The sequence below is a fragment of the Danio aesculapii genome, chromosome 3, assembly GCF_903798145.1.
Source record: "Danio aesculapii chromosome 3, fDanAes4.1, whole genome shotgun sequence".
Lineage (NCBI taxonomy): Eukaryota > Metazoa > Chordata > Actinopteri > Cypriniformes > Danionidae > Danio > Danio aesculapii.
In genome coordinates this window covers 13874956-13899302 of record NC_079437.1, presented here as the reverse complement: position 1 = coordinate 13899302, position 24347 = coordinate 13874956, and the positions used below count along the sequence as shown (strand labels likewise).

Genomic DNA, 24347 nt, shown 5'->3' with positions numbered 1-24347 from the left:
CAAATTCTGACCCTACCATCCGAATGTTGCAGCAGAAATGGAGACTCATCAGACCAGGCAACGTTTTTCCAATCTTCTATTGTCCAATTTTGGTGAGCCTGTGTGAAATGTAGCCTCAGTTTCCTGTTCTTAGCTGACAGGAGTGGCACCCGATGTGGTCTTCTGCTGCTGTTGCTCATTGCCTCAAGTTTGGACGTGTTGTGTGTTCAGAGATGCTCTTCTGCAGACCTCGGTTGTAACGGTTATTTGAGTCACTGTTGCCTTTCTATCAGCTCGAATCAGTCTGGCCATTCTCCTCTGACCTCTGGCATCAACAAGGCATTTGTGCCCACAGAACTGCTGCTCACTGGATATTTTCTCTTTTTCAGACCATTCTCTGTAAACCCTAGAGATGGTTGTGGGTAAAAATTCTAGTAGATCAGCAGTTTCTGAAATACTCTAGCACCAACAACCATGCCACGTTCAAAGTCACTTAAATCACCTTTCTTCCCCATTCTGATTCCCCATTCCTGAACTGCAGCAGATCGTCTTGACCATGTCTACATGCCTAAATGCATTGAGTTGCTGCCATGTGATTGGTTGATTAGAAATTTGCGTTAACAAGAAGTTGGACAGGTGTACCTAATAAAGTGAGTATATTAATAAAGAGTGTATATTAATATGTATAGCAACTGTGATATTTCTTGAATAGTGCTTAGTGTTTTGTGCGTGACACTGGAGCAGACTGGATTAATGGCTACTAACACTTCAGCTTTGCACTCAAATTAATAAAATATATGTTAAAATATATTAAAAGACAAAATTGTAAATTTAAAAGTAGTAATATTTAACAGTGTTGCTATTTTTGTTTTTTAATAGTATGTTGTTTTAATGACCATAAAACATTTTTTAAAAACATAAATCTTTTATTGGGTACCTATATTAATTTATCTATATTAACATCATTAAAATTCACTGCAGTTTAATTAAAAACTCATACGTTCAAGACTTTCAATGAGGTTTTCAATGAGTGTCCTATAAAGAGTTAAACAATCTTTTGACCCCAAACTTTAGAACAGTATTGTGCCTTTTAGGCTATTTGTAACACCTGTGCATATGTTCTCTTTATTCGTTGCAGAAGAGGAAAAGGGTGGTCCTCTGTGGTCTCCTTCCCCACCCCGTAAAGAGAAACCACCAATCAGTATTGATCTGAGTAGCTCAGAGGAGGAGCCAGAACAGACTGAACCTCAGTAAGCACATCATCTGATTTAAGTTCACTTTTGCATATAAAAAGCATTAAAGGGTCATTATGCACCAAAGACAAATTGGACTTTTGTTGGGTTGGCTTATTCAAGTCACCTATAGAGCATGTCTTTGGACTATGGGGGAAACCCACACCAACACGGCGAGAACACGCAAACTCCACACGGAAATGCCAAATGACAAATCTGGGGCTCAAACCAGTGACCTTCTTGCTGTGAGGCGACATCACTACCCACTGCGCCACCGTGTCACCAGTACACAATTTCCTCTTTCCATTATAGTCCAAAACTTGCTAGTACGGTCTGCATCATGTAATATGAGGATACGTTACACTAGAGCTATTTTGTAGATAAGTCACAACCTATTTTTGTCCAATCAATGACACTGACTCTGCAAATAACATTAATGCTGGGTTTACAGTACAGTGGGTTATGTCAGCTAATGAATATCCAGGAATAATTGGGTTTATATGAGCAGTGTGAAATAAGATAACCCAGCATAACACAGTTTACTCAGGGTTTAAAATGGCGATAGGTTAACAGTTTTAAAGTGAGAATTTTCTCAAAACTGAAATTGCCATTTAGAGGATGTGTGCAGATCCTTAAAAAGTCTTAAATTCCACAGTCCAAAACTAAGTCCTTAATTAATTTTAAAATGTGTTAAATGCACATTTCAAAGGTCTTAATGCAAGCGAACCAACCCCGTGAAGAAAATTTTGTTTCTGTTTTGATTTAAAGTTGCCATGGCTAATGTCCTATTATCTGTTTATTAGTCACCCAGAACAAAATTGGTGGAACCCAATTAAAATACCTGCTCATGGGGATTTTGCTCTATAATAGCTTATTACAGCTGCATCAACCCGTACATTAGTAAATGAAGAAGTGCACTTTTTTTTATGAAATCTGGTTACACAACTCTAATTTTCCACCATGGTTAAGACCTGTTAGCTTTAGAGACTCGCATGCAATGTAAAAAAAAATAAAATAAATTCACAGTGGCTGAGGAAACCTGTCGGAAAACACCAACAATACTTAGATCTACTCTCTCACATACAGTACATACAGCTGCTGCATCCAAATTATTATCATTAGTCAGTTCAAAGAAAGTTTTGTGGTATTCACTCTTTGTGAGTATATGTTAAGTGAGTTAAATAGTTTTTTAAATTGTGTACTAAAAAATTGGCCTTAAATTTCTTTCTGCATGGTATTAAAAAGCTCTTAGTTAAAAACTATTAAATATAACTCTTAGAAACCTACATATACCCTGATTTAATCACATTCATGTGGTTCTTAACTGTTATGAACTTTGTTTTTCTGTTGAACACAAAACAAGATATTCTGAAGTAGGGCTGCACGATATTGTAAAAAAACTGACATGTTTTTCTGCAATACATATTGCGATATGAATATAATTTCACAAAATTTCACAAATCTCTATTTGGAAATTTTTTGGGATGATTTTTTTCCTGGAATGCATCTGCATAAAATGAACAAAATAAAAAAAAATATTGAAGAACAGATAAAAACAATACAACAAAGATACAAATGGAAAGAACATGGCTGTATGGTTTTTGATTCTAACAGTATTGAGGTACAGAAGGTCAATAATCAAGTATAGCACAGTATAGTCTTTATTGTATGAATAAATAAATGGAACGCAGTTATTCTTTGCTAATGGCAAACTTCATAATTTCTTGTCCAAATGGTTTAAACTCATTTGTAATTTCTTAGAATCCTGCGATGTGACTATTGCAGATCTGCACATTGCAATGCCGATGCTAAAACCATTTATTGTGCGGCCCTATTCTGAAGAATGTTGGCCTTTGACATCCATAGTAGGAACAAAAAATACTATGGAAAACGATTTTTTTTCTACATATTTCTGTATATCTTGTCTTGTGTTCAGCAGAAGAAAGAAACACAAGTCTGGAGCAAGTGAAGGATAAATAAACGATGACAGAACTTTTATTTTTTGGTGAACTGTCCCTTTAAAGGGCACCTATGGTGAAAAATCTACTTTTCAAGCTGTTTGGACAGAAATGTGTGTAAGTATAGTGTATAAACTGTCATATTGGGGAGAAATAAACACACCCAGTCCTTTTTTTTTTTTTTTTTTTTCAAATTTACCAACATAAAAACGGTGGACCAATTGGAGCGGTTTTCAGATCGACCGCAACTTTACGTAGGAGTGCGGTCCCCCCGCCCACCAATATTGATTGACAGCTGTGCATTAACATGTCCGGTAGTCACGTGTATAATCATATAATCAAGAGAGGACAAGCGCAAAACAGCCGGGAATAAAAGGTGTGTTCAGTTCGCTAGGATCATCAATCATCATCAAAGGTGATCAAGAGTGAGTTTCACAAGTTTAAAATGTTTTAAAACAGTGCATGTGTGTAATGAATTACAGCGATTTAGCTTAGCTTTACTTCATCAGCACACCCGCGTGTCAGAACAATTATAAAGCAAGACGCTTCAATCGCGGTTTGTGGACGTTAAATCAGGTTTATTTTGTACATTAAGAGATATCTATACAGCACTGGATATTACCAGTATCATGTCACATATGCGTGCAAAATGAGTGCAAAGCTTAACGCGCTATCTCTCTCTCTCTCTCTCTCTCTCTCTCTCTCTCTCTCTCTCTCTCTCTCTCTCTCTCTCTCTCTCTCTCTCTCTCTCTCTCTCTCTCTCTCTCTGTGTGTCTGCGTGTCTGAGCTATGTGTGTGTGTGTGTGTGTGTGTATGTCTGCGCTACATTTGTGTGTGTGTATGTGTCTGTGCTATGTGTTTGTGTCCTTGCTGTGTGTGTGTGTGTGTGTGTTATGACATTGTGTGTGACTCATTGTTGCAAATCCACAAAAAATGCATCAAATACTGATTGTTAAAGTTCTTACTGTAGTATTTCTCACACACGTTACATGAGATCTGCTTCCTGAGGCAGCCGAGGGCAGCGATTGCTGACAGGCACTTGGAACGGTGGGCGGGGAGGACAAGCCTTAAAGGCCCAGTACAAAAAAACAGCAAAAACTTTTTTCCAGCTATAATATAGACACTTCAAACAGCTATAATAAATAATCTGATAGGTGTTTTGAGCTGAAACTTTACATTCTGGGGACACAAAAGACTTGTATTAAATATGAAAAAAGCTATGAGTAACCTATGTGCCCTTTAAGTGTGAAAAGTCCTAATATTATGACAGCTGCTTCAAAATGAAAAATATCTAGCTGATTATAAGTAAGCTAAATCTAAATCATTGACTTATTCAACTTTAGGGAAATCCTTCGTTCCCCCTCTCCACCTCCTCCATCATGCAGCCCACCAATGAAACGGAGCAGGCGGGCAAACCAAAAAATGCGGTGAGTAATTACATTTTTTTTTTTCATTCTGTCTTTAATGTTCTATTGCTTTTGCGAAGACTAATAATTAGCATTCTGTGAACAGCTAGATAGGCCAGAAATAAGCAATCTGATTTGACATGGTTATTTTCTCCTCATTTCTGTTTTAGAGAAATCAACAGGAAACTGGATGCGATCGGCTCTCTTGTGTGTATGTCCCCTGAGCCTCAAGACCCTGTCGTCGAATACAGAAACTCCCCTTCACCTGTCAATGACTATGATGACGATGATGACATCATCATCGTTTCATCTAACAGCAAACACAAACGTCGTCCCTGCAATCCTGAAGGCAGAGACTCTGCGAGAGAGATTTCATTAAAGTTTCGGTGCAGAACAGAGTTGTACAAAATCCCAATACTGTCTGTAAGTGGAATGTTTGTTTTTTGTTTAGTTTGATATGACTTTAACATTATATTACTACATTTAAAAGACTTTTATCCACATTGACTTATTAATGAGGGCAATACGACCAAATCAAATCAACCAAAGAGCAAAAGTCATAGTTCGTCTAGCATTGATTTAACATGAAGAACAGACGATTTGATCAATTTAAGGTGGTACACCTTCAGATTTTTGAGCAATGTTGCTTGGGTACATTCCTATTAAAAATGGGCAATTGTTTTCATTTCTAATCTGGATTAGACAAGCCAATATTCAAAAATTCTATATATATCATGCAGTGCTTCCCACACATAGACTTTATATGGGTGGGTTGCTTAGGTATATTAACGGCCGCCCAAGTATATTTAGTGACACGGTATTTTTTATTACTATTATCATCTTTTCACACACTTTTGTTTTGTCTCCGCCCAATATAAACAAACATCCGCAAGCGATTAAGTAGTGGAATATCTTCTCTCCTACCCGTTTCATACTGCTTGTGCCACAGACAGTCTCACGTGCTCTGCAGACCCACAGAGACCCGCACCTTTTGAGTCTGGCCGGGGTTTCTAAATCTACTGAAACGTCCGTGATTTGGTTTTGCTTTTGTTTTCTAAGCTGTGGTTAATATTATGTGCACAGCCGCAGGAGAGACATTAAATAATTAATTCTTTAATCTAAACGACTCAGAAAAACTTTACTAAATACTCAAAGAGGACAAAATTACATCTTAATTGGCTGCAGAATATTTGTACACCATTAGAAATGGGTAAAACTCTTTTTTTTTTCTATTTATTTAAACAGATTTTTTTTTACCTTAACCCATTGAAAAGAAAACGTTTATAACAGATAATAAAAAAATTGTGTTAAATCAAATTATGTTTTGTTTGTTGCATATAGTTAATTATTTATGTGATGTGGGTAAAATGTGTGTTTCAATCCGGCTACCACTGCAAGTATATTTCAAACCTGTGGGAAGCTCTGTCAGGATAACAAACATGCATATACCCCTCTTCTCTCCCCATCTCACCACACAACAACCCCAAAACTGAGGGTGAGTGGGCTTGACAAATCACCAGTAGAAACTCTTCTTTTTCTAAAAAAAAATACTTAGTCTAACACCTAATTGTTACTTAACAGTAACAGTATAATTTTCTTGTTTACTGCCTCTTCTTGTTGCCGAATGCCTCCTCAATTGTACGTCGCTTTTTATGAAATAGTTTATAACTATATTTTTAACTATTAACATAGTAACTGTAATTAAACCTGGCTTTTTCTCACTGATAATTTTACCCTTCACTAACATTTACTAAAACGACTTTAATTTTTAAGTACTACTTTCTAGTCCTTTTGAAATTTAATAAGGGTGCAAATTTTGTTTACTCTGAATATGTATAAACAATAAAGTAATACACAGAGAATTTTTTTTGTAATTATACCTGTTAATGTTTTCCGTAGCTTGGATCAATAATACTGTGAATAAAAGCTTCACAAGTTAATCACAACAAGAATATTTGATACCGTTGTAAGACTAATCTGGATCTGATTGCTCTAATTATGTGCCATTTGTCATCTGGTTGCCTGTTGATGGCATTATTGTACATATTTGCCAGGCATCAATATTCAAAAAGGCACCCAGTGGCTGTGTACGAGCTAATGTTTGTAGATCAAGTATTGAAGAAACAGTTGTGTCTTTCTTGAAAGTCTTCCCTATTTGGGATGTATTCTCTGATGTGAAATGAATTGTCAATCATAAAAATGTAGAGCGGGTCTTAATTTTGTTGATCATGAATTGATTGGATTGTTCTGGTTTGCTATTGGTTGATTTCATGCGAGTAGCAGGTTAACCTGTCCATGTGCCAGTAAACACTTCATCAGAGAAATCACAAATTTAAAGAAATCACAAATTTATTTTGCTTAGATTACAAAGGCACATGAATTTGAATTGGATCACTGAGAAAATAAAATTATATATATATATATATATATATATATATATATATATATATATATATATATACCCACCGGGTAAATATATTTTGAAGAATGTTGGAACCAGTAGCTGTTCATATTTTCAATAGTAACTCAATGTCTACAGGTTTCAAACATTCTTCAGTATATTTTCTTTTGTGTTTAACCGAAGAAAGAAATTCAAATTGATTTGGATCCAAAAACAAAAACGATAATTTAAAAAATAATTCTATGCATGATTAAATAATAAAAAATATAATAAAAACTAATGCAGTATACTTGACTTTTGGTTGCAGACGGCTCCTTTGAGAAAAGCTGTGGAACAACTGGCCATCAAACTCAATGTCCCTTCCAGCCAAATTCTGTTATTAAAGAAAGATATCGATCTTCCCGTTCACTTGTCAGTCAGTGAGCTCGGCCTCGGCATAGCTGACATTATAGGTAGGTAATAGAAGGCAGTGGCTATTTTTGATTCATCAGAGTGCATTTGAATTTAATTGAATTGAATTTCTAATGGAGACATTTAACGAATCGCGCATCTCTTTTTCATCTCTGCTGTATTCAGATTGTGTAGTAACCGAAAATATACAAGAAGAGACTGACAAAGGTGATGTCATCACTGTGCGACTGCAAGGCAAAGAGAAATCATCTGTGCAGGAGTATTCACTGAACAAGGTGTGTACTGGATGTCTTTTTAGATGTTCTCACGCTTGTGTTTTCTGTTATAAAAATGTTATATTGAGCTTAAAGTGTTGAAAATAAAAATTCTGTTATTTATTACTCATTTCGTGTCAAACCTGAGACCTTAGATTATTTTTGTAACACAAATTAAGATATTTTAGATTAAATCTAAGAGCTCTCTCATCCTACATAGACTGCATTTTCCAGAAAAGGAAACAAAAACATTGTCCAATGCCTTCAGTGGTTCAACTGAATATTATTAAGCTACAAAAATAATGACATTATTCAACAGTTTCTCCTCCTTCAGTGTCAGTATAGGGTGCTCGTTCATGAACACTGTGCATAGGTGTATATTACGGGTGGCCAAGCATGACTTTATCTTTTTGAAACAAGTACAGGCACATTAAAGTTAATATGTCATAAGTGTGAAACATGAACGTGTGCCCTTTACTGACACTGAGAAAGTATTTTTGTAGCTTGAGAATATTGCAATTTGTACTACTCAAGCCATATCATCTGTTTTGAGGATGTATTTTGGTATTTTTCTGGACTTTGCAGTTTATGGAGGATGAGGGAGCTCTCCGATTTCACCTAAAATATCTTAATTTTACTCCGAAGACAAACAGGTCTCAGGTTTGAAACTACATGGGGGGGTTGTTAATAATTTAATCTTTAATTTTGGGTGATCTAACTCTTTATATGTGTTCATATTTTTTTAAAGACTGCTCCTATCGGGTCCATTCTGTCGCAGTATGTCTCTGGCTTGGATGCGAGTGCAAGACGGAGGGCTAAATTCCTCTTTGACGGGTCAAGGGTCTCCCATAATCAGACTCCGTCTGAGCTGGACATGGAGGACGGTGATGTTATTGAAGTCTGGGCCTAAACGCATGCAACTATTGATGTTTGTCCTTTTTGTACTTGCGCCACGTTCAGTATGCAATGTGGTGTGAAAATGGTGTGGTTTGCAAAAAGAATGAAATGGTTTGTCTGGAGGTTAGACATTTTTACTTGGGATAAATATGGTCTACGCTGTTTTTTTTTGGGAAAGGGGTTACATAAACCAGTGTTTCCCAACCCTGTTCCTGGAGGCACACCAAGAGTACATATTTTGGATGTCTCCCTTTTCTGACCCATTAACTTCAGATGTTGGAGTCTCTTCTGATGTTATGATAAATTGATTCAAGTGTGTTTGATTAGGGAGAGGTTGAAAATGTGTACTGTTGATGTGCCTTTAGGAACAGGGTTAGGAAACACTGACATAAACTATACACATTTGACCTTTTACAGTTTTACATTGTGTATATACTATTTAAGATTTGATTTATTTTAATGTAAAGAATTAACTTCAATTAAAATAATTTGATAAAATAACAACTCTGTTCAATGTTTTTGTTGCATACATTGGTCAATGTGGCTTCTGAGTAGAGCAAACTGTTTTTTTATCTGTAAAATGAAACATAACACAATTTATCACTATTAATCGAACTGATTTAATAAATTGGGAAATAATAAACCACATATATATATATATATATATATATATATATATATATATATATATATATATATATATATGAAATAACATCAGGTTTAACCCTTGTGAGTACATTAAAATGTATTCTAAGGATAATTAAAAAATAATTACAAAATTTTCAGGTTATTTTGTCACAAAAGCTTCAACCTGAACTGAATGCAGCAAATGCTAATTTAACATCAATCTGATCTTATATTATCATGTCTCATTGATTAGTTTAATTCATTCATCAGAACAAAAATCACAATCATTTAATTAACAGGACTAACAACAGATGCAGATTCACTAGTGATTATATTAATAGGATAAGAAAACTCAGCTATGAATAATAATGTGAAACCCACACGTCATCACTGGACAGGCTGATAGCGCTACGTCACTAATTTTGATCCTGCCCCAAACATTATTTTAGACTTAGATGAAATGAACTGACCAAAGCTCAAATTTATCTAGGTTTATCCACAATTAAAGCTAACAGGTGCTAACATTGTCTTAATTGGTACTCAACAACACACACAAATCTGTTAAGATCTCAAAAGTACTCAAGGGTTTCTTGAACCTTTAATGATATCGACATGCTTTTATGAGGTTGAACAATCTTTGGGTGAAAAATGTCATGCTTGTGATGATGGTGGTAAGAATTAACACAATGGAAGTAACATTTGACACTGCCTCCAAACAAAATCTAACCAAAATTTGGTGTGATTTAACCTCAAATTGAAAACTTGTTTTGATTTATGACCTTGATTGTCTCAGGTTTAATATACATATTGCTTATGAAATGGGAAAAGTGCATTTTTAAAGCAATACCTTTCAATAGTATAGACTGTCTGCAGTTAGATCTAAAAGTAAAGTGGTGAACAGGTGATAAATGGACTACAAGTGCTGCATAAATATAATTCAGTACCATAAAATCCCCTAATGTTCAAAATGTCAAATAAGAAACAAAAACATTAGTCATTTATTTCATTAAACAAATCTTTTTGAAACAAGTACAGGCTCATTCAAGGTAATATTATGTTTCTAAAGTTATTTGTTTTATGTGCGCATATAGGTAGCACAATGGTCAGTGGTTAGCACTGTCACCTCACAGCAAGAAGGCCACTGGTTCGAGTCCCGGCTGGGCCTTTTCTATGTGGAGTTTGCATGTTCTACCGTTGGTGTGGGTTTCTTCCGGGTGCTCCGGTTTCCCCCGCAGTCCAAAGACATGCGCTATAGTTGAATTGGGTAAACTAAATTGGCTGTGTGAATGAGTGTATAGGTGTTTCCCAGTCTTGTGTTGCTGCTGGAAGGGCATCTACTGCACAAAACATGCTGGAATAGTTGGCGATTCGCCGAAGGAAAAGGAATGAATGTGCGAACATGAGTATTCCCCAAAATAAATCTAACCTAAAGATATGCTTTATGTGTGTGATTTAACCTCAAATTGAAAACTTGTTTTGATTTATGGCCTTGATTGTGTCAGATATAATGTATTTCTTTCTTAGAAAGCATAGAAAGTGCATTTCTATAGCAATAAATATCCATATTTTTGGCCACTTGGGCTATCTGCAGTTAGATCTAAAAGTAAAGTGGTGAACAGGTGATAAATGGACTATAAGTACTGCATAAATACAACTCAATACCATAAAATCCCCTGATGTTCAAAATATTAAATAAGAAACAAAAAACAAACATAGTATATTAATTCCATTAAATAAACAAAGAAATATATCAATTATTCATTTACACAACCACAACATTACAAACAGGCATAATGAATATTATGACAAGCAAAGTTATTCGCACAAATCTGTCATTATTGAATGCAAGAAACGTCATAGTATAGAAATTGCCTAAAAACACAGTAATAACAAGTAGAAGAGACTAGGAAAAATAGCTAAATAAATTATAATATTAACAAAGCCTCAACCATTACGAAACAATGTCATCATACTCTTGAAAAGGCTTTCTCGTTATTATTAATACGTTTTATGAGATTCAGCAATGATTAAAATTCTGAAAGGAACATATTAAATTTGGGCAATGTCTTTAAAAGCTTATTTTTATTGACACTAAAGGAGAATTTTGTAACAAGATTTGTATAGATATCTCCCGGTGCAAAATTATTATAATTAGAAAATAAAAGGAAAATTCGAAGACAATCAGATTCCATTGATAGATCTAATTAAAAAAGTGCACAGATCAGGTATAAAGTACAAAATAGTCTCTCTGGTATATAAGAGTCTGAGAAGTATGAAAACCGATTCCACATATTATATAAAAGAAAAATGGGAGACAGAAAGTGGAATAACCTTTACTGATGAAGAGTGGTCAGATATATAGGAATTTCAATGGAAATCAACACGTTCATTAAACTGGAAAGAATACTGTTGGAAAAACGTTATTAGATATTTCAAAACCCCAGCACTAACAACCAAATATACCAACAAGCCTCCAAATTTATGGCGTAACTGTGGATGTAACAAAGCAAACCATTATCAAATATTTGGGGAATGTACGTATATTCAAGAATACTGGAAAGAAATACAGGAGGCTTTTGAACAGCTGAAGTCAGAATAATTCGCCCCCCTTTGCTTTTTTTTTTTTTCTTTTTTAAATATTTCCCAAATAATGTTTCACAGAGCAAGGAAATTTTCACAGTATGTCTGATTATATTTTTTCTTCTGGAGAAAGTCTGATTTGTTTTATTTCGGCTAGAATAAAAGCAGTTTAAAATTTTTTATGAATCATTTTAAGGTCAAAATTATTAGCAATTTTTTTTTCAATAGTCAACAGAACAAACCATCGTTATACAATAACTTGCTTAATTACCCTAACCTGCCTAGTTAACCTAGTTAAGCCTTTAAATGTCCTTTTAAGCTGTATTATTTACTGTCATCATGGCAAAGTTAAAATAAATTAGTTATTAAAGATTATTAGTTAGATGAGTTATTAAAACTTATGTTTAAAAATGTGTTGAGAAAATCTGCTCTCTGATAAACAGAAAATGGGGGAAAAAATAAACAGAGGGGCTAATAATTCTGACTTCAACTGTATATTTGAAAGAGATATACCTCTAGAAAGTAAGTTGTTAAATTTTGGCTGTGTAAATCCAGATACAGTAATGGCAGAAAATAAATTCCTGAAGCATGCTTTAATAAAAAAAGCAATCATCTACAAGGGGGACCAACCTTAAATAATTTAAATAATTGGATAGATGCAAATATTGAGATCTATACAACGGGGAAAAATCACTTCTGTGGTTAATTTAAAGAAGGTTATATCTCTGCGTCTTTTGCTATTTTTCTTTTTATAAATGTAACAAAATTTGAGTACTATGTATAGTACACCTGACAATAACGTATGTAATTGTGTGTTACTTAAAATAAAATTAAATAAAATGAGTATAAAAAGCGTACAGTGTAACAAAAATAATACAGTTTCGTGAGGTTGACAATCATGTGTTGACAGCATGGTTGACAGTTGTCTGAGGAGGAGGAGGAGGAGGGGCATCACATGACTGCAGCGGAAGCCCTGCGTCATCATACCAATATGGCGTCGTGCTGAGCTTGTAAATCAGATACAAAACTAAGTCGGTCGGCTGCACGGTTCGATTAAAGTATCTCCACTGCAGTACAAACATGTTCACGCAAGAGGTGAGGTAAAGACAGCCCGAAACATCTCGACAGCCCCGACGAACCCCGACAGCGTCCACAGCAGAAGTTTGAGGACGCCTCTGACTTCGCTTTGCATTTTCCAGGTAAACAACAGATGAGGACTGTTGGGTGTTTACCGATGTCTAAATAAAAGCTCGGGTACATCTGAGCGAAGATATATATCGCTCTTTTATATTTGTTTTGTAATGTCTGGTTGTCTCTGATAAATTAAACGTCGTTTCTTGGTTACTGTAATCGAATGTCTTGCTTTTTTGGTCATGTTTATATGCAAATGTATTTGTTTAAACTAATATAACTACTACAGTGAGAGCTTTTCTAAGCCTTTCCTACATTATAAGCAGGTGAAATATAACTTTAATGTTGGTGTCTGGAATCGTTGCCAGTCGAACATGTTGCTTAACCAGACTGATATTTGTCAACAGCAGCATCACATGTCAGCAGTCAGCAAAAGCCGCTTCAGCTTTGAGTTGGATTCAGCTGACAATCTGCGATGTCGGTTTACTGAAAGTAGATAAAGATTGTTCGGACATGTTGGCTATTATAAATTGAGATTGAGGTGATGTTGGTTTTATATTAACGTATTCGGACTTTCTCCCTAACATAATTTCACAAAAATCCAAATTGTAAATCGTGGAATCATATTAGCAGACAATGACTATCATAGCACAACATTGGCTAGTCAAACAAATAGTGCTAATGTTGTTTTCAAGTCATACATGAGCAATTCCATGCAAATGTCAACCTTGCCATGAAAAAAAAAAAGTTTTCACCAAAATATGGAAACCGTGTCTGTTTTTTTGTGTGTAAGCAAGTGCTTTACAGTACCTTGGTAAATCAAATATAATGGATTGAAAATATTGACAGTAGGGCTGTGCGATTAATCTGAATCAAATCGCAATTTGAAACATTGCAATTGGTTAAATCGCATGAGGCAGCGATTATAACAGACTATATACAGGAATCAGAGAGTGAAATTCCATACCTTTTAAGACCCATTTTGTCTCTTTCCATACATTAAGACCTTATAACCACTTTTCAATCGGAAACACTGGCGAGATTTTAATTTGCAGTATATTTACTAAACATTAATGTAAAAGACTAATCCAAACCTAAAACATTATTCATATACCAAATAAAAATCTATTAAATCTAGCTAATTCAGCAGGTTGGTGCATGTAGAACTGCAGAAATAATGGTGTTGCCTTGGTTACTGCATTAAACAAAGCAGCATGATGTCACATCTAGTAGGATTGATTTCATTAATTTCATTGATTTCATACACTACACAGCATCCTGATATTCACAGATTTAAATCAGGCATACAAGCATACATTGCATAATCAAAAACGATATAAAATGTAATACCTTGCAAAATAGCATTTAAGACTTTTTAATACTTTTTAGGGCCTTAAATTTCTCTACATTGATTTATCAACTTTTAACACTTTTTAAGACCCTGCGGACACCCTGTATAAACTATAACAGCAAAGCGCGGACAAGTGGCATAATGGTGTCTGCTTCTTAAGAAGCATTAATAGACTAATTTATATAAAAGGGAAAAAAACATTGCTAATATGGGAATTTTTTGGTTTCAAACTCGCAGACACAGAATAAAAACTGAATTTTTAAGAGCTGTCACAGAATTGTTGCCACAACGTAGATTATTGAGCTGAAGCTTGACTACAAAATTAAATTTCAAATCAAATCGCATTGTCAAAAAAAAAAAAACGCAATTAGATATTTTCCCCAAATTGCACGGCCCTAATGACAGAGACGTTTTTGAGTTTATAAAGTCACACAAGTGGCAATGTCGCATCGCTCAAATCCATAATGGAGAGCTGTCACATCTATAAAGACACCTTTTTCCTCATAAATCTAAAAATATTAAATAAGCTAAAATTAATCATTTTAGTTCGAGAGCCAACTCTTATCCTTTTGATTATCATTATTTCTTTTGGGTTGTGCAACTTAATTCACAGAATTTCTACAAAGTATTTTGTATACTGCAAACTCGCATACTATTAGGGTCACATCCATAACGCATGTTTATTTTCTTCATTTAAATGACAAAACATGTTTACAGATTGATATTTTTCTGGTCTCTTAACTCTTTGGTAAGTTGTTTTGGAAAATATAAACAAAAGTTTTAATATAATGTTAACATATATACTTTCTATGTGAATTTATGTTTTGAGTTTTTACTGTAAATGTCACAATCATAAGGCTGGATTGCTTACTTGCATCTGATTTCAGACCGAATATTCAAAGTACCATGGTAAACAATATAGGGAGCCTGTCACAAGTTGGTACTGAACCAATGTGCGAATATAAAACCAACATCACCTCAGTTAAATTGAGTGGGTCTGGCTTTTACTTTTCATTTACTTATGCACATTTTTAATTACTCTTTTAATGAAATATAAACATTTACTTTTTTTTTAATAATCAAAATAATACACTGCTTTTTATGTCCATAGAGTATGTTTTCTTCAACATATCTCTTATTCTTCATTACTGTATTCACATGACGTTGTGAAGAAATTAATTGGGGTCACGAGCCTGTGGCTACTTCCCTTTCCACGCATCTTCCCTTATGCAAGAATTGTTATTATACAGAAAAATGTCTTGTACATTCTGCTCATAATCAGCTACAATGATAAATAACAGAATTTAGCAGTCTTACATGCTGACTAACACACATAATGAATGTAGAATGTGCGAATATGAAACCAACTTTACCCCTCTACTGACCAGCTGGATTTTAAGTATAATTCATTTATACTGTTACAGTGGAATCTATTTGGGGAAAATGGTCTAGTCAATAAAACAAAGAGCTCTTTGATAGTATTGTAAATGGATTCTCACACAGAATTTACAGTGAGGATCAAAATTTTGAGTTCACATTTAAAATCTTTTTATTAAATCTAATTTTAAAACATTAAATATGTATGTACATGTATAAATATAAATATTATTAATAAATAAATCTAAATATATTCTATATATTAGAATTTGGTCAATAAAAAAGGGCAATCAATTTAAAACCCGGGCATAAAATTGAAAATAAATATTATAAAATTGTTAACTATTTCGATGACACTAATCAAATAAGCCTATTTTAAAACTTTGTTGATATATTCCAATAATAAAATAAATGGAAAATCTTTTTATGTTTATTTAATCAATTCCAAAGGTTTCATCCAACATTTGAACTCCTATCCTCGTGAGTTTGAGATTAGTGTGATCAATAATCTATGTTTGTACACTTTGTTCTTTTATCGCTTTTGAGCACTTAACATCAGTCTTTGACTTTGCATCCTTTAAACATATATGATTGTGGTAGACCAAACCAATAGTTTTATTATATTTATTAATTTTTTCCATAACTTTAAGACTTTGATTTGTACCTTACGTTATAATATTTCTTCTGCCTCATCCTATTATTTATTTTTCTGCAGCAGTGATGTCACAAGCAGATGCAGACATCACACCCTTATTCGCTGATGATAATGAAGGGGAGAGGCCTGTTGAAAATGGGGTGGGGTCACCTCTGCCTGAGGACGAGAAAGAAGAGTCTCCCAGCGGAGTCACCGATAGGAGAGCCATAATGACCGTGATTGTGCTCTGCTACATCAACCTGCTGAACTATATGGACAGATTCACTGTGGCAGGTAACTGGTGCTATTAGACTTCAGTGTATTAATGCTGTTAAACAGTGTCTTTTCATCCAAACCAAATGCACAACACAAAGACACTTTGCGGTAACGCCCATGTTAGGTTTAGGTTTGTGTTTTAATAAGATACTAGATTATTTTAACTTGGATTCTTCTGATATATACAGTTGAAGTCAGAAATATTAGCCCTCCTGAATTGCAGTGCATCCGGAAAGTATTCATATCTCTACACTTTTTCCACATTTTTTATGTTACAGCCTTATTCCAAAGTGTATTAAATTTTCGCAATTTTCTCAAAATTCTACACACATTACCCCATAATGACAATGTGAAAAAAAGATTTTTTTTTTAATATGTTGCAAATTTATTAAAAATAAAAAACCTGAAAAATCACATGTACAGAAGTATTCACAGCCTTTGCCGTGAAGCTCTAAATTGAGCTCAGGTACATTCTGTTTCCACTGATCATTCTTAATGTTTCAGCAGCTTAATTGGAGTTCACCTGTGGTAAATTTAGTTGATTGACATGATTTGAAAAGGCATACACCTGTCTATATAAGGTCCCAGGGTTGACAGTGCATGTCAAAGCACAAACCAAGCATGAAGACAAAGGAATTTTCTGTAGACCTGGAAGATTAGTCTGGATAGAGGGAAAGATTGTGCAGCAATGTACATCTTGAATGAAAACCTTCTTCAGAGTGCTCTTGACCTCAGACTGGGGCGACGGTTCATCTTCTAGCAGGACATCAATAGAGTATCAATGGAGTGGCTTCACAACAACTCAGTGAATGATTTGAGTTGCCCAGCCAGGGCCCCGACCTAAATCCACATCTCTGGAGAGATCTAAAAATGGCTGCACACCGTCACTTCCCATCCAACCTGATAGAGCTTGAGAGGTACTGCAAAGAGGAATGGGCAAAAATTCCCAAAGACAGGTGTGCCAAGCTTGTGGCATCATATTCAAATAGACTTGAGGCTGTAATTGCTGTCAAAGGTGCATCAACAAAGAATTGAGCAAAGGCTGTGAATACTGATGCACATGTGAATTTTTTTTTTTTTATATATATATATATAATAAATTTGCATTCATTTAAAAAAATCTTTTTTCACATTGTCCAAAAAAGCATTTTCACAAATGTGGAAAAAAAGTGAAGCACTATGAATACTTTTCAGATGCACTGTGTATTTAAAAAAAAAAAAAATTCTGTTTAACGAAAATATTTTTTTCGACACATTTCTAAACATAGAAACATAGAAATAGTTTTAATAACTCATTTCCAAAAACAGTTTTTTTTTATCTTTGTCATGATGACAGTATAATATTTTACTAGATATTTTTCAAGATACTACTATTCAGTTTAAAGTGACATTTAAAGGCTTAATTATGTTTATTAGGCAAGTTAGAGTAATTAGGCAAATTAATGTATAACGATGGTTTGTTCTGTAGACAATCAGGAGAAATTTTGTTTAAGGGGGCTAAAAATATTGACCTTAAAATGTTTAAAAACAAAAAACTGCTTTTATTCTAGACAAAATTAAACAAATAAGACTTCACCAGAAGAAAAAAATATTATAGCAAATACTGTGAAAAGTTCCATGCTCTGTTAAACATCATATGTTAAACACACACACATATACATGTGTATATATATATATGTATATGTGTGTGTATATGTGTTGTTCTAGAAGCATTATAATATTTATAAAAATTTAAAAGGGGTTGGGCCAGACAGCACTTCATTAATTAGAGCAGCTAAACTTTAGGAGTACCCAAGTTTGAATCCCAGCTTTTTAACTTTTTTTTTGTCCCTTTTTTAGTCCCAATTTACTTCCTGTTTGTGCTCTATTATATTTGAGAAAAAATGCAAAAATAAATACATATTCTGGTTGTAATTCGTTTTCATCTTTTCTTTTAGATCTGTCCTTTTTAAGTGTGGTTCCCCTGGCAAAAGTTCCAAAGTTAAAATGTTCATTAAATATTTATACTTTATTTAAGCTCTATTTCAATTATCAAAAACTATACATATATTGACTATTGAACAACACCCATTCTTGTCTTCTATATGGTAAAAAATAACAGCTCTGAAAGAGCACGTAAAAGAGTAATGAGCATACTTTAGTTATTAATAGGTGAGATCTTTCTTAAAATCTAAAATGGATTTTTTTTTGCTTTATTAATAGATTAGAAAATTGATTGTTGAATTTTTAACTACTAAAATTGAATCCAAATAAAAAGAAATCTCAAAGTTAGAAAGCAAGAAAAAAAGGTTAAATGGAGTTTATAGAGCCTTATATTAGCAATAAATCTAATGATTATGATACATTTGTTCTCTTACAGGTGTACTTCCAGACATTGAGCATTTCTTCGGCATTAGTGATGGAACGTCAGGGCTGCTTCAAACAGGTGAGTGTTTTCATGCCAACTGAAAATATGATTGCTATTATTACCGATCATTAGTTGTAATTTCTTTCACTTTCTTTGATTATTTCATGTCAGTCTTCATCTGCAGCTACATGTTCTTGGCTCCTCTGTTCGGATACCTGGGTGACCGGTATAACAGGAAGCTGATCATGTGTGTGGGCATTTTCTTCTGGTCTGTGGTAACACTTGCCAGCTCATTTATCGGGAAGGATGTAAGTCCCACACAAAAACCCATGCTTTTGAATACACAAAGGCTTGATTTATATTTCAGGTTGTGAAGTGTGTATTTTAAGAGTGCTAAATGTTTTCTCAGCACTTCTGGGCACTGCTGTTGACACGAGGGCTAGTGGGTGTTGGAGAGGCCAGTTATTCTACCATTGCTCCCACCATCATAGCTGACCTGTTCGTCAAGGAAAAGAGGACTAACATGCTGTCTATCTTTTACTTTGCAATCCCAGTGGGCAGGTAGGACCACACATACACACAGTCTTGTTACTATATCACAGTGGGGACTCTCATAGTTAGAGATACCTTTTTTTTTTTATCTGATCCTGATACCAAAATTAAATTCATTTTTCCAATGATTATTTAAACTAATCTGAACAAATAGTCTTGGAGAGTTTTTTGTGTTGTCATAAACAAACGTGGCTCAGTTTGAATTGTGAATGATTGACAGGCGCTAAACTGAACATGAATTTAACCACTTGAATATTCATCTTTACTTTACATTAAACTATAGTATGGCTTCAAAACATTTGGGATATAGTAGGCCCACATGACAACTGTCTAGTGCCTTATAATAGGTTACCTACATGGCCTTTGTCGGCTTATAAATTACACCAGAATATAGTGCACACGCTAGATCGCATTTGGATCGGAACCAGCTGGCCGATACCCAATCCAGCAAAAATATGCAGTATTAATTCGATATCCGATCCAAGTATCGGGATTGGTGCATCCCTACTTATGCTTCTACTATTCACCCCGTATATTAAACCTCCTAAACCCAACCCTCCCAGGGAAACAATCTGCATTTTTACATTTTTTAAATATTCAGTGTGACTTATAAGCATGTTTACCCATGGGACCTTAATTTTGGTTCACAGGTCCCCATGAGTCTGTGTGTAATTAGGTTAAAGTCCCCACTAAGATATAAAAACAAGTACACACGCAGACAGCCTCCAGTCCAATCACCGGTGTTTAAGTTCTAACACTTCATCTCGTTGCACATTCACACCATGGTTACATTCTCACACAGATTTTTCACATCAGGAAATGTTGTTTTTGTAAGTTTCCTGTCTGCTACGACCAAGCACTTCTGAGTAATAATTAGTTACTGAATTGTTTTCAGGGAAATTGAAGTCAGCACGAAATTAAATCCACCATCTCTAAACTATAAAGGCATGTTATTGACCCTATGAAGAATTGTTTATTTAGGATATCTTCATATCTGGTAAAATGACAGACCTCTCTCTTTTCTACTTGAATATATGTTACAACACAGCAGATATTATCAGCTTTTTCCACTTACGAAAAAAAAAACACTTGTGATAACTGTATTGATGGGTCACTAAAACATTTTCTTCTGACATTTAAAACATCTGCTGACAGCCTTGGCAATGTATTGTGGATATGCTGGTTAAAATATTTATAATATATATAATTATAAATGCAAATAAACATTTATTCAGATTTTATTGTCATCATTTATTAGCAGTAATTTTTTGAAATATTATTAGAATTTAAAGTTTTTTTTATGTGGTAATAAAAAGGCATTTCGGTATCATTACTCCAGTCATCAGTGTCACATAACCCTTCAGAAATTATTCAAATTGGATGATTTTCTGCAAAAAAAACCCAACAAAAAAAAACATATTATATTACATTTTAAAATGATTTGTACTTTGTGAAAGGATCAAAAGCATTTATTTAAAATGAGACTTTTTACTTTTAATCAACTTAATGAGCTCTTTGTGAATAAACTGACTTTCTTAAAACAAATCTTACAGACCACGTTAGTTTCACATCCAACTGCACATTATTGGGAGATTTTACCCTTAAATTATGATTTACTTACTGTTTAGAAGGTTCTTTCATCCGTTAGACACATCACAAAATGAACAGAAAAATTATGTTTTTTTTAATGTAAATATTTGTCATTTTTATTTATTTATATTTGTTTATTTATTCTGTATCATTGACATCTGAAGTTATTATGTAATGTGTTTTTCAGCAATATTGATTTTGCCAAGAAATAGCCAGGAGCTGCTGATATGGAAAAAAAACATAACAAACTCTGTTGAACAAAAAACAAGATATTTTAAAGAATGTTGGTAACTGGCAGCCATTAACATCCTTAGTAGGAAAAAATACTATGGAATTTAATAGCTTTTTTCTTATTTTGTGTTCAATAAAACTAAAAAAAAAAAACAAGTAGGTTTGGAACAAGTGGTGAATCTTCATTTTTGGGTGAACTATGCCATTTAAAAGGGTCATGTTTGGTTCCTTTAGATGTCCATCATACATGTATTCCATCTAAAGACCCGTTCTCATCAAACATGAATCTTTAAAGGGGATTGTTGAATTCATTCACTAATTAATTTAGAAAGATAAGAGTTCAACCCTGTCTGTATCTGTCTTTTTTATTAATAAAAACTCATCCAAGAGTGTATTAGGAAAGGAAATGGTCTGATATCTGACATTTAATGGTAATGACTTACTTGTGTGTCATTTTGTTAATTTATTATTATTATTTTTTAATTTGTTATTGTTTTTTGGTTTGTTTTGTTGTTGTTTACTTTCTTTATATTCTTCTGAATATGGTTCAGAGAGTAGGGAATGTGTTTAATTACCACCCAATATTGAATTTTTCCTTCAATATTGTGAAATGAATGCATTGTTTTTTCATTCCCTAACTTGTATTAACTCTCTGATTGAGAATTGCCAATAAAAAAGTTAAACTATAAAAAGGACAAAAAAGTAAGATAAGAGTTCTAATAATAATTCTGAGTGTAAAACAATAGCGTTCAGTCCACAAATATAAGAATAAAGATGTATTGAAACGATCTCGTTTGAGTCATTTTCGGAGTAATTTTTTCCCCAGCTGATAAGCAATAAAACACTGACAGCCATTCACAATGCATTGAAATGTAAATCACTCACAAATTTTAAAGCTACAGATGGCATTGTAGAGAAGTTCACTGCTGAAGTGATTCATTATTAATTTTTTATACATTTTTTATTTCCTAAAATTATTTACAGGTTATGACTATCTAGACAATATTTTTAAATCATGGGACATGATGATAAAATACATGGAAGTTAATCTCTTGTAGAGTTAATCTCTACAAATCAAAAATAAAAGTTCCTCAGGTATCGAGTGCTAGTTTCAGCATCTCTGTGTTCTTTAAAAATGCTTGGGAAAATAGTGTTTTTTTATTTCACCACACCGACTATGATCGCTAAATTCATTTTGAGTAGATTAATACCTATTTAAATAAAGATTCACCAGTCAAATGTGCTAGTAGCACACAGTGAACATCTGCTGGTTGAAAGGGGTTTGTACCAAATGAAAAGCATAAACTAAACATAAACAGATGTATGTTGCTCATCATTGTGGATGCAGATGTACTTATATTTATAGTTATCTTTAAGTTGTTAAATGCTTAAAATGTTTTATGCCGGAATAAGCTGCAATATGGACCACAATTCCTCCGAATTTCTTATTCAAAGAATTTTCTTTTCTTTTCTCAGTGGTATGGGTTATATTGTGGGCTCAAAGGTGGATACTGTGACTGGAGATTGGCACTGGGCACTTCGGGTACGTATGGGTATCAAACTTCTCACTGTTTATTTGTCACTTGTTTGTCAGCTACATAATTCACCCCTGCTGCTTTCACCACAAAATGACACTTGGAGATTAAATATAATGATAACATTTCTCTGTAATTTTCTCCCACTTATTCTCACTTCCTTTCCCTTTTCCCCCCTCCTTTCTGCTTGTTTGTTTCTTTTCGTCAGGTGACCCCTGGGCTGGGACTGCTGGCCGTGTTCCTCTTACTGCTTGTGGTTAAGGAACCGAAGCGCGGTGCGATTGAAGCTCACCCCGAGCACACACTGCACAGAACCAGCTGGCTGGCAGACATGAAAGCACTTTGCAGGAAGTGAGTGACTCAGAGCTCACATCACCCTTAAAGGATCATTTAGTAATCCTAGCTATTGCTTTAGATTTCAAGCAGGGACTTTTTCAATATCTAGATAATGCTGCTTGATGGGCTGGGGGTTTTTACTTGATTATTAAGTATTATCAGTGTTATTACCATAGCTTGGGAAATGATCAAGAGAATTAAACAGGGTGTCCGCTGGGTCTTAAAGTCTTAAATTCAAAAAACTAAATTCTTAAAAAGTCTTAAATTTACTGAAATTGTGTTGTAGGTCTTAAATCATTTTAAATGGGTCTTATTTTTGCTTTGTCCAAGTAAAGCTACTCAATTGGGCCGACATCCATCGAATCACCAATGATACATCTCAATAAAACTTAATTTTTTATGTTTAAGTTGTTCACAACGGCTGTTAGACCTTTTTACAGCAAATTCCCTAATCAGGAAAAGAAAACTAAAAATAATTAAATGATTCTTCATGATCATACTGGGCCATTAGAAAAAATACTCAGTGTTTAGTGCTGTATAAGTCTAAAATTTGATTCATAATGGTCTTAAAAGCATATTAAAAAGTCTTAAATTTGACTTGCTGAAACCTGCTGATTATAACACATCTAACCATCTGTGATCACAAGAGATTATTATTAGATGTTATGGTGAACTAAAAAAAAAAATGGTCACAAAGCTGAAGGGCCCTATCATACACGGCGCAATAAGGTGCAAGATGTGTTTGCTGCAATGTGCTGCTATTTTGAGACCAGCGCAACCCTAATTTTACTGTTTTGCTCCATGTTGTTTAAATAGCAAATCCATTTGTGCCGCTTTGTGGACTCATGGGTGTGTCGGTCTAGAAAAGAGGTGTGTTAAGGTGCATTGTTGGCGCGTTGCTATTTTGAGGAACTAAAATAGACGGCGCAATTGACCAGCTGGAAGCAGGTCTAAAGTCCAGCGCAGAGCGTGTTAGTTGTGCGCCTTAAATGCTTACACATTGCTTAATACACACAGGATGTACAACAATACGCAAATATCTTTACAAATGAAAAATAATTAAAAGGAATAAAACATAACAAAAATTATTACTTTCTACATGAATATAAAAACTATTGCTTGCATGCCTTCATCTCAGGGGGCTTTTTCAGTTGACAACTTGCTTTTGTATAATGTTGTTATTATTATTATTATTATTATTATTATTATTATTATTTATGCATATTTATATTTGTTTGAATA

At 34.1% G+C, this 24347-nt stretch overlaps 1 protein-coding gene across 1 annotated transcript in view; it reads left to right on the top strand.

Annotated features, from left to right (window-relative positions):
- Nucleotides 1-24347, top strand: part of LOC130220925 (protein spinster homolog 1-like) — a 34441-nt gene that overhangs the window by 1695 nt on the left and 8399 nt on the right. Inside the window, 11 exon segments of the mRNA XM_056453197.1 lie at nt 1118-1229; nt 4513-4596; nt 4746-4998; nt 7284-7428; nt 12711-12722; nt 16323-16532; nt 18874-18939; nt 19033-19169; nt 19271-19422; nt 22711-22777; nt 22978-23120. Coding sequence (XP_056309172.1) covers nt 1118-1229; nt 4513-4596; nt 4746-4998; nt 7284-7428; nt 12711-12722; nt 16323-16532; nt 18874-18939; nt 19033-19169; nt 19271-19422; nt 22711-22777; nt 22978-23120 — 1381 coding nt within the window.